At 33.6% G+C, this 11,873-nt stretch overlaps 1 protein-coding gene and 1 pseudogene across 2 annotated transcripts; one reads left to right on the top strand and one right to left on the bottom strand.

Annotated features, from left to right (window-relative positions):
* Positions 1–371: 371 nt before the first annotated feature.
* Positions 372–2,738, bottom strand: LOC143631445 (uncharacterized protein At4g14342). The gene is made up of 4 exons (XM_077100216.1): positions 2,674–2,738; positions 857–942; positions 632–755; positions 372–449 (listed from the first exon to the last, which is right to left on the bottom strand). Exons 1-4 carry the CDS (start codon positions 2,677–2,679, stop codon positions 402–404), a joined length of 264 nt encoding a protein of 87 aa, XP_076956331.1. The 5' UTR covers positions 2,680–2,738; the 3' UTR covers positions 372–401.
* A 4,447-nt stretch (positions 2,739–7,185) lies between these two features.
* LOC143631444 (chloride channel protein CLC-c-like) lies at positions 7,186–11,660 on the top strand (annotated as a pseudogene). The gene is made up of 7 exons (XR_013153360.1): positions 7,186–7,329; positions 7,875–8,075; positions 8,140–8,317; positions 8,413–8,675; positions 8,754–9,023; positions 9,518–10,624; positions 11,321–11,660. The product of XR_013153360.1 is annotated as a chloride channel protein CLC-c-like (transcript).
* The last annotated feature ends 213 nt before the right edge of the window (positions 11,661–11,873 follow it).

Genomic DNA, 11,873 nt, shown 5'->3' with positions numbered 1-11,873 from the left:
TCATATCACCTATCGTATATACAGGTAACAGTTAATGTATTGCATGATTAAACAAATTAGAAATCAAAAAAATAAATTTTATAGCTTTGATCATGTAACCAACAAAAATGAAACGATAATAATTGTTCACAGAAACAAAAACGCACAATCACTTTATACTTTAGCCATTCATAATCAAAAGTCTAAAATCTGATTTACCATTTTAACAATAAAACTTACTGAAGAAAACAAGTTTTGAACTAAACATGACCGCATACATGGAGAAGAGTAAACTTCAATAATAATAGCACATATAACATCGATATCCTGGAGAATTAGATATGTTAATTATCCTCTCACATTAGTCCACAACGCATTCATAAACACAACTCCAATCTCCACATATGTAATACTTGATGCCCTCAATCTTCTTCTCTCTCTGGTGGAAGTCCACACGGCAACAACATTTTCTGCAAAACAAAAAGAAAATAAACTAAATTAAACCACCTGCAAATAATCTCGAGAAACAGGAAACAGATATTACTCAAAAGGTCATATAAAATTGATACAGAATCCATATCACAATCATCTGAATGACCCTATATTAAAAGATTATAAAAATAATAATAAAAAAGTTGAAGATGAAAAACACCTGCATAAAATTGTAGCGTTCTCTCCCAATCGATTCATTCTCCGCTATTGCAAAATAAGCGAGCATAGGATAATGACCAACATATGAAGCATAGCTGTCTCGCTGGATATTAACTGCCCACTCACTTCAAGAAAACAAGAAAAAAAAACCAGTTTACTTTCAAAATGAAAATCAATATCTCTAATTCAAAAAAGTAAAACATTTATACAAAAGACAAAAACTTACAATCTGCTCATGTCTGCATGTCCTGTTCCTACATACTTAGCTTGCAAATGCTCAAGTTGGGAGTTGATATTAAACCTGTCACTAGCCTGCCAATAACGCAATAAAAACATTATTTTGATTAATATATTTTAAGCAATTATCAAAATAAATGGAAAGGCAGACAAATATTACATTAATCAGTCAGGTACAATATAAGGGTACACAAACAAAGAGATTTAGAGCAAATACTCAAGAGAGAGATACCAGTTAAGAATAGTTTAATGCATACGTTGTTTGTTGAATGATGACTTTTTTTAAGTAGTTTTAAGATCAAACATTTATGTATAACATTAACTGGTGACATTGTTGTAAAAATTACGATTATTCATAGATTAATCAGTGATTAATCGCTAATCTGTATGCTATGAGAATCGATTTCACCTAATCAGGCCAACAAATAGGTAGGCCCTTAAAGCCGGCCCAAATCTGTCATAACTGTTCAAAATCGGTCAAAATCTTTCAAGTATTTGAAAAATTATACTTATTTAGAAAAATTACACATAAAATTCCAATCCAATTAATCCCTATTAATCGCTAGTCGGTAGCCACCACAGTGGCGGATCCAGAAAATTTTCATACAGGGATCGGAAATTTTTTGGGTCAGTACCCAATTTAACTATTGGCAGTTATTTTTTGGTCCGGGTCGGTGTTTGGGCCGGGTCAAATCGGTATATACAAATTTTTTGATCCGGTTCGGTCGTTTCAGTCGGATCAAATCGGGTCGGGACATATTAAAAAAAACATTAATCAAATAAAATATCATCTAACAAAAACACATAATTAAAATACAATGTATGTAAAGTTGTTATTGACGGGTTTTCATTTTTTGAAATATAACCATAACATTTTATAGTTTGGCATTCCTAAGCAAGTGTTTGCCAATAAAACAAATACAAGTATCACTTAAATTCGCATAACTCATCCGAGCTAATTACATAATCTATTTGACATTCTAAGTAAGTCTAATTACATTATATATATATGAGCAAATTATACAATCTAACCTTGGTCGTTTTAAAAAACTAATCTAACCACCTAAACTAAACTAAAAGCATAGTTCATGGACAACATAATTTATTAATATAGCAGAAAAAACAAATTTAAAATTATATTAAGTGTAACTTAATGCATAGAAACAATAAATAGGTATAAGTGAAATATGGTGTGTTGTCAAGTTTCTGTGATACCTCTGATTCCTTGGCATTAGGCTAGCTTGTTTTAATAGAGAAAGTTATAAAATGACAAATTTATAATATGGCCTTATTAAATAAAACAATTTGGACTTTTCATCTTATAAAAACACCCATAGTATTTTTTTTAAATGGATCCAACCCACAGTGACTCGGCTTATCTTCTTTCTTCTTCTTACACTTCAATAACCAGAGTCGCCGTTGGTCGGAAAATTTTCAAGTATGGTGCTCCTATTTTTAATTTTAACTTTAAATACTCTTCACGAGATCGAGAGGGTCGGTTTCAAAATTTCATAGGGATCGGTGTCAAAATTTCACAGGGGTTGATCGGGATTTCAACGCATATATAGTACTAATAACTTTTTTTTCACAGGGGTCGGCCGACCCCCGCACCAACATAGTGGCTCCGCCCCTGAGCCACCATCCGAAAAGCGCCTAACTAGTTCTACAACACTGACCGGTGACATATTAGTTTGGTCAACAGGGACTTAGATATAACCTTTTGTAACCTGTAGTTATCTTCCATTCACAATAATAATAATAGTTTCAGATAAACAAGTATGAATATTAAGTATTAATGATACTTACCTGCATATTATCCCGGTTGATATAACTTCAGAAGCTGCAATGAAGTTTGTAACAAAACTTTAGAATTAGCATCAAATCCAACATATATAACATAAAAAGAGGTGAACATCAATTGATTACCAGCTAACCTACTGTTCACTTCTAGTCAATATTGGACAACATATTGCAAACTGATACTCAATTTCTAGGGTTTCTATACAGTAATTCATAAATCAGGGACGATTTTTGTTTTTAGGGTTTCGGTAGAAAACCTAAACATAAAACAAAAATATGATATACAGCATGCTATTTGCTTCTATTATATAAGTTAAAACTCAAAATTGAAAAATAATAGAGATTAACATAAACCTGCAAGACCGTCGATCGGGTGGTAGCCGCCTGTGATATGAGCTGAGCCCGTCGTCGGTGAAAAGGTTTTTATTAATATTGGTGAAGTATAACCATAAGTTCTGTATTTTATATTTTCTGCACCAAAGTTTACCCTTTTGCTATAAACAACAAATAGCAATGTTTTTGTTTGTTTGTTTTTTTCCTCTTGAACTACCATTTGTATTATTAACGGGCTACTGACCGAATGTATTTGTTCATAACATTTCGCGACTAACAGAATCCTAACGCCATTGGTTTCAGGTCGCCGGAAAAATGTTTTTGGCCTAAAAATTCAAACTTTTTCCCGAAAACTTAGCATTTTTGTTCCAAACATCTTGGTAACTTCGTATCGGACTTTTAAGAACCTTTTTCTAGTAAAAGTCACAGTCGGAAACCCTAGAACCATCATCAGAATCGGTTGACGGTACTCAAGTGGTGGTAGTTGGTTGGCGGTGAGATTGGTGGTGGTTGCGGTGTTCAGGTGGTGTTTTCCGGCAACAAATTTGACTTTTCCGGGCAAAAACGTTTTTTCGACGACCTGAAACTAACATCAGTGTTAGAATTCTGTTAGTCGCAGAACATTAGGAACGAATAGGTTAAAAGTTGGGACCGTCAGTAGCCAATTCATTAGTTGGGACCGGCAGTGACCAAAAGACAATAGTTGGGATTAATAAAACCATTATACCTTTTTCTTAAATATAGCAAATATGTACTCAAATTAAAAAGAATAAAATACTTGAATTTATGATATATTTTTTTTTAAAGTAATATTGTATTTCAAAAGTTATTAAGTTTTTAGTGGAGGAATTGTGCCTGATTTTGGTTTTTGTATAAGAAGAAAAAATTATTTTACATGAAATTTAAGAGTTGAGGTAATTACAAGTGTTAAAACACATTATGAATCCTACAAAAACATATAATAATTATTTTTTTTAAATTCAATAATTACTCATTTTTCGTTGTACCAAATATATGAAGAAACAAAAGTTGAAAGACCATCTGATCTATAATATAAGGTAAGCCATTACAAGAATTAGTTGTATAATTTACATAATTATCTGGCTAAGTAAGCTTTCATTTTTAAATTCTTGGCAAATATAAGTTATATGTTTTATCCTTATGACAAATAAACAATTACATGATTAAACCAAAATACATACACATGCCTAATCATTTAATATTAGCCCTACAAAATATACTGTAATGTTCAAATGTAGTCGATCGAGCTAGCAGGAGTTTAATTGGAAGCCAAACAGAGCCAACTTGGAAGAGTTTGAGTTAGGATTAGCTCGACTTATTTTAACACTGCATTTTTGAGTTTTTTATTTAAGGGTTTGAAAAAGAAAAGATAAGAAATTTTTTCTTTTTTCATTCTTGAGTTTTTTTATTAAAAAAAAGAAAGAGAATGAAAATAAAAGTTAGTGTTTTTTTCCTCCAAAACTTTCCAACCAAATATGGCCTGATTCGGAAGGAAAGTTTATAGTCATGACAATATTACTAATTTACCATATTTTTTCCTTCCTATCTAATTTAATAATGAGGACATTATTGTAAAGTTACAATTTTTGTTCTATCTTTTCCTTTCTATCTAACTCAAGAATGTAATTAGCATTTTATTTTCTTTTATTTTATTTTAACTCGAGAATGTCTTTTAAATATATAATTTCTTTTTTTTTTCTCTATCCAATCTTATCATTTCTTTTCCTTTTATTTTAAACCCGAAAATACAATGTAAGTGTTGTTTCCCGTCACATCATGTAGACCCACTGATCTAAAAATAGCATGTGAGACGAAAGATTTAAGGTTTCTCTCCTATTTTATTGTTTGAAAACATCTAGATCCTCTAATCTTGTTATAAAAATATAAAATATATTTAAGTTTGTATTATCCAATACACCTCGGAGTCAACATATCTCAATGGAACCCCCAATTACTGTCTCCTCCTTTGGTGCAAGCCTTTGTCCCCACAAAAAGGCGAAATAAATACTTTTTTGTATTAAATTTAAAATAAACTAAAAACTTGAATATTGGCATACGATTATATAATTTAGTTATTTCAAAGTTAATAAAGTTAAATATATTTAATTAATCAGCACGTTGAACACACCTCACCCTTGTATACGTTAAAGGGTATCATGAACTCTAAATATTTTAGTTACATAGACACATGTGCTAATTGAAAAGGTTATGATAAATAGTATTATTAGGCGTTTAGGAAAAAGAATTTAGGTAGAGTTAATATGTATTAATCTGTATCAAAGAGGAGTCGTTTTTTTATAGAAAATGAGCATCCAGTTTCAAAATTGAGGAAGATATTAAAGAAGAGTCGTTTTTATGGGTGAAAAATAGGTCCAAGTTTCAGAGTATTGATTGGCTTAAGTGGTCTGATTTCGACGTTTAAATGTTATTTCTGTTTGTTGGCTTTTAGCTTCTTGATAATTTGCTTAATTTTATAAAATGTTGTTATTAGAAAAAACAAAAGAAAAGCTAAAATGTGTTTTTATATACTTTCATAAATATTATGTTTTATATAATGTCTTATTGTACCCACTATTCCATTGAACTAGTAAAAGCATGTCATCTTTTTAGAGGGGGGTGGGAATTAATATCCAATTTTGTTTAAAAAAAATATTATTTATAATTAAGAAATAATTTTATAATAAAGAAAATAAACGGGTAATGGGTATCATCAAACCCAGATAGCTTTTAAATCGGATTATAACATATCATTTATTTGAGAAATCATTTTATCATTAAAGCTCAAGTATATTAATTATTAACTTTCTTACAATAAATAAAATTAAAATTCAAATATACATATATAAATATTGAAAACGAATAATGTAAAACAACCCCCGTAATAAGAGGGATAAAATCTAGTGTGTATATATATATATATATAGGGTTAGGTTCAAATAAGAAGTTTGATTTTCCTAAGAAGGTTAGGAAGGAGGGTATTTTAGTCTAATACTTTAATATCAAAACCCACTTAAATTAATTTCAAAAACCCATTTATATAAAACCCAATTACATCTTCACTCATCTCTTACGACCACCACCACTCCACCGCCCACCGCCACCACAACCGTCACCCACCGCCACCACCTTGCCAGAAAAATCCAAAAAAACACAATGAAAAAATAAACTATGAAAAAAAAAACACAATGATAAAAACACAATTGTATGACACAATATAAATAACACAATAAAAAAAAAAAACACAATGAAAAATACTATTGTATAACACAATTTTGTAAAACACAATTCGGTAAAACACAATTTGTAAAAAACCCACTAATTTTTTTTTAATTTTTATATTACAATATGGTACTCAAATAAGATAAAAAGACACTCATTATTATGGTGAATTTGTTTTTCAATAAAAACGTCGTAAAAAAAGTTATGGACATTTTAAAATGATAGGGGAATTTGGCATGTGCGTTGCATGTGGAGAGAGAAAGTCAACAAATGTGTTATTTCTTTTATGCCATTTACCTTGTGTTTACACTTGATTTTTCCCTAAACTAATCTCAACCTTCCATATTCAAAATCAATGGACAAGATTACTTCTTATCATTCCTACAAAAAGTATACTTCCTATTATAACCTAACCCTATATATATATATATATATATATTCTTATTTCGTATGTTCAAATAAGTTATATATATTTTTCTCAATTTTAAACGATACTTTTAAATTTTAATTATCTAATTAAAAAAATATATAAAATGTTTTACGTTTTATAATAGTTAAAAGACAAAATAAGAATATTCTAATTAATTAATTAAAAAAAAAGCGAATTATATGGAGAAGAAGTGAGAAAATCTAAACATCCGGATCTTTCTTTGCTTTTGCTTGCTGCTTCTTCTCTCTTCACTTTCACTTTTTATTAAGTTATTAATTTATATGGTTCCCTTTTAAAGCAATATAAGGCAGCTTGTTGTTGATATCATCATCTGATTCATCAAGCTGTCAGTCACGGAGATTGAGTGTAACTGACACACTTTCAATATCCAAAAACAACAGCATCTCAATCTCCTTCCGAATAATATTCATACTCATGTAGATAGATAACTCTTAACTTAATTGCTTGTTGTTGATCAAAGGTGGCAGACAGCGTATAATTTACGCTGAATCTTTATGGATACTATTAATGTTGATGATATTGAATGTGAAGATGGTGGAAAGATGGAGATCAGACAGCCGCTTCTGCTGTCCAAGAACAGGATCAATACCTCCTCCCAGATAGCCCAATGTTTGTCCGATCGAGTCTCTAGACTACGAGTAAGTACTGTTTTACGTTATGATTTCGTATTAATCATTTGTTTGTGGAATTAAACGCTATTCTGCTTTGATTTGTGATTATCAATACAAATAGGGGGTGTTGATCGACTTTATTATTCTCCTACTTCTGGTTTTCGTTTTTTTTTTTTTTTTTTTGTATGATATTACAATAACCGATCGACCTGGTCGGATTGGTTTGATCGGGTCAATGGGTTCGAGCTATTTGGGTTTTATATGTCTAACTGATATAACCGACCCTAATAACAAATTAACAATCAGTTTTGCGGGTTTGGGTAATCGGTTCAGGTTATTCGGGTTTTTATGTTTAAAGGTCTAACTGATGCACGACCCTAATAACAATAGGTTTAACCCATTTTCGGGTTCAGGTTATTCGGGCTTTATGTTTAAAGGACCAACTGCTTAATAAAAAACGGTTTTCAGGTGTTTGGTTATGGGTTAACCGGATACAGCTGAAATCTATTCGGGTCAAGTAAAATTGGGATTGCATGATCTGTTTTAGTTGATGAACAAATTACTTTTTGCAGGATTCTGGAAAACGAACTGTTTAAGCAAGACTGGAGGTCAAGGAAGAAGGTGCAGATACTACAATACGTTACATTGAAATGGACTCTAGCACTTCTTATAGGTTTATCTACAGGGCTGGTTGGATTCTTCAATAACCTTGCAGTTGAAAACATTGCTGGCTTCAAACTGTTACTCACAAGTCAGCTTATGATTCAACACAAGTAAGTTTCATTTGAATTTGCGTCTTCATTGTGATATACATGATTGATTTGTGTTTCAGCGCAGATACTATCAGGCATTTCTTGCATTTGCTGGTATAAATCTGGTTCTTGCAACTTGTGCTGGTGTCCTTTGTGCATATATTGCCCCTGCAGCAGCCGGATCCGGTATACCTGAAGTTAAAGCTTATCTTAATGGAATAGATGCTCATTCTATTCTTGCACCGAGCACCCTTTTTGTAAAGGTGTGAATCAAATAGCTCTGTTATGAGTGGGATTTTACTGAGAATGCTTATGTTGTTGTTGGTGATATTGTTTAACATTTCTATTACTCGAATAGATATTTGGATCGATACTTGGTGTGGCTGCTGGATTTGTTGTGGGGAAGGAGGGACCGATGGTGCACACTGGGGCTTGCATAGCCAACTTACTTGGTCAAGGAGGCTCTAGAAAGTACCATTTGACATGGAAATGGCTAAGATACTTTAAAAATGATAGGGACAGAAGGGACTTAATCACCTGTGGCGCTGCTGCTGGTGTTGCAGCCGCCTTTCGGTCCCCAGTTGGTGGTGTCCTCTTTGCTCTTGAAGAAGCAGCCTCATGGTCTTATCTTTTATCTCTTTCTCATAAATACCTGTACAAAAATTGTCACCATGTTATTTAATATTTAACATCGTGTAGGTGGCGGAGCGCTCTTCTATGGAGGACTTTTTTCACCACGGCTGTAGTAGCCGTGGTGTTGAGGTCGCTTATAGAATTTTGTAAAAGTGGAAAGTGTGGCTTATTTGGCGAAGGGGGTCTCATCATGTTTGATATCAATGGCTCAATACCAGATTATAATGCGGTAGATCTTTTAGCTGTTACGTTAATTGGAGTTATTGGTGGACTCTTAGGAAGCTTGTATAATTATCTGGTCGACAAGGTCCTGCGCACGTACAGCATGATCAATGAGTAAGTCGTCATACTGTTCATCTTTAATATTCACAAATCCATCAAAGATACCAGTCTGATGCTACCAAAACTCAAGAAAACAAATTAGAGGGTGTTTCGATTCTGATTACTCAATGTCACATAACAACTTTCAAAACATACATCCAAAATCCAAACATCTCCTTATTCAAATATTTTATCTGGCTTAGGGGTGAGCATAAGACCAAAAAAATAAACGACCCGTAACCAGAAAACCTTAACCAAAATAGCTGAACCCAAACAAAAACTGATGGTTTGGTTTTACATTTTGATTTTTGCATGTAACAAACAAAAAAAAAAAAAACCCGAACCGCCCATGCACACCCCTAATCTGGCTTTTGCTTAACATGCTGGCTATGGATGAGAACCTATATCAGATATGTGAAAATCTAGTGGGCAAAGTAGACAACACTGGTTGGTTGGTATGAGAGGTCAAATGTCACAAATGCTTAGATCATATTTATTCATTTTTGCAGGAAGGGTCCCGCTTTCAGGGTGATTCTGGTCATTACAATCTCGCTCTTGACATCTTGTTGTGCCTACGGCATTCCCTGGTTCACAAAATGCATCCCGTGCCCCCTCGGGATGGATGTAGAATGCCCGACAGTGGGCCGTTCCGGGAGCTACAAATACTTCCAATGTCCACCGGGCCATTACAATGATCTCGCATCCCTTATGCTCAACACTAACGACGACTCCATTCGCAGCTTGTTTAGCTCCGTTAACGCAAACGAGTTTCGCATAACCACCCTTACTATTTTCTTTATTTCCATGTATGCCCTTGGCATCATAACTTATGGCATTGCAATCCCATCCGGACTCTTCATTCCCGTGATTCTTGCGGGTGCATCGTACGGTCGCCTCGTTGGCAGTCTCCTCGTTTCGTTTTCAAATCTTGATGTCGGTCTATTTGCCCTCCTCGGGGCCTCCTCTTTCCTAGGTGGCACAATGAGAATGACGGTTTCGCTATGCGTCATACTTCTTGAACTCACTAATAACCTTCTTATGCATCCATTGATGATGCTGGTTCTCCTCATTTCTAAATCTGTTGGTGATAATTTTAACAAGGGTATATATGACCAAATTGTTAGAATGAAAGGATTGCCTTTCCTTGAATCCCATGCTGAACAATATTTTAAACAGTTGGTTGCAAGTGATGTTGTATCTGGACCGTTAATCTCGTTTTCGGGTGTCGAAAAAGTTGGAAACATAGTGCAATCTTTAAGGTTGACTAGTCATAACGGTTTTCCTGTTATCGATCAGCCGCCTTTTTTAGACGCACCCGAGCTTTGTGGGTTCGTGCTGCGGTCTCATTTGATTGTTTTGCTTAAAGGAAAGATGTTTACTAAAGATAGACAGTTAACCGGGGTTCGTCTGATTTTGCAAAAGCAGGTTTGGGGAGGGGGCCGAAGTTGGAAGACTTGGATATTAACCCGGAAGATATGGAAATGTATGTTGACCTTCATCCGATTACTAACACGTCGCCTTACACAGTTATCGAGACGATGTCTCTTGCGAAAGCTGCAGTTGCTTTTAGAGAGCTCGGGCTTCGGCATTTGTGTGTAGTGCCAAAGACTCCAGGGGTAAGCTCACTTTCTTACAATGTAAATGTAAATTAGAGACGGGTAATGGGTCAAAACATGTAATTTTGGACGGGTCAGGTCAGCGACCATGTTGACCTGAAGCACTTTGTATTCATTTTTTCGTTTTGGTTTTTAAATAATTATTAGTGTCACGCCTAGAGCCGGGTAATGGGTCAAAGCACATAATTTTGTATGGATAGGATCGTGTTGACCCGAAGCACCTTATATTCGATTATGGATTTCTAAATCAATGTTATTCTCAGTTAGAACTAAGTAACATGGTCAAACCACGTAATTTTTACAGATCGAGTCGTGTTGACCCAAAACTTTTTATCTCATTTTATTTTTTGGCTTTTTAAATAAATATTAGTGTTAGTAAGAGCTGGGTAACGGATCAAAATGCATAGTACTGTACAGATCAGGTCGTGTCGACCCGAAACACTCTTTATTCAACTTTTTTGGTTTTTCAAATAAATATTAGTGTCAGTTATAGACGGGTAATGGGTCAAAGCGAGTAGTTTTGTACAGTTCGATCGTGCTGACCTGAAGCACTTTTTACCCGAATATTTTTATAGTTTTTAAATGAATATTAGAGTCACACGTGATTACAGAAGTTTACATTATTGAAATAATGACCTAAATAAATGATTTACAAGGTTTTATGAGTTAAACTCGGTTTTTGTAATGACTTTGCAGAGGCCGCCGGTAGTTGGTATTTTGACACGTCATGACTTCATGCCGGAGCACGTTTTGGGACTCTATCCGGGCATTGACAAACAAAAATAGACGGACAAAGAAGTAGTTACACACGATGACCCGCCATACGCTGATGGCTTAGGTATTTTTAGTTTTTATATATGTAATTTGACTGAGGTAAGAGAGTATATTATTGATTGTGGAATGCAATCAACATTGATGGTAGTTTAATTGTGAATAAATAAAAGAAACAAAGTATCTATGGATGCTCATGTTGATGTGGGCAATTGACTGATTTCCTTTCATCAGTGTTAAATATGGGAACACAGAATTAAATTTCATTTTGTTTATTTATATGGATCTAATAGTTTTTAGTAAGCTAAATATCACAAATATAAATTATAAATACAGGACGTATCCAATTCCGCTCAAAAGACCTCCCAAGAGAAAAGCCAATGAAATACATTTTATTTTTATAATTAAACGGTTTATGTATGCTTCAGCTTTCAACCTTAACTGTGTTCCCGAGTTCATTTATGAAAAGAAAAGCAAA

This window comes from Bidens hawaiensis, unplaced genomic scaffold (assembly GCF_021521415.1).
Source record: "Bidens hawaiensis isolate Kalapana, Puna unplaced genomic scaffold, B.hawaiensis_p1.1 tig00006076_1, whole genome shotgun sequence".
Taxonomy (NCBI): domain Eukaryota; kingdom Viridiplantae; phylum Streptophyta; class Magnoliopsida; order Asterales; family Asteraceae; genus Bidens; species Bidens hawaiensis.
This window is presented reverse-complemented; position numbering and strand designations above follow the sequence as displayed.

Excerpts from the sequence above, each read along its gene's own strand:
- LOC143631445 (XM_077100216.1), bottom strand. Across the intron at positions 756-856 it reads CATGCAGACATGAGCAGATT|TGAGTGGGCAGTTAATATCC; the intron begins GTAAGTTTTTGT and ends GTTTTCTTGAAG. Across the intron at positions 450-631 it reads AACGCTACAATTTTATGCAG|AAAATGTTGTTGCCGTGTGG; the intron begins GTGTTTTTCATC and ends TTTGTTTTGCAG.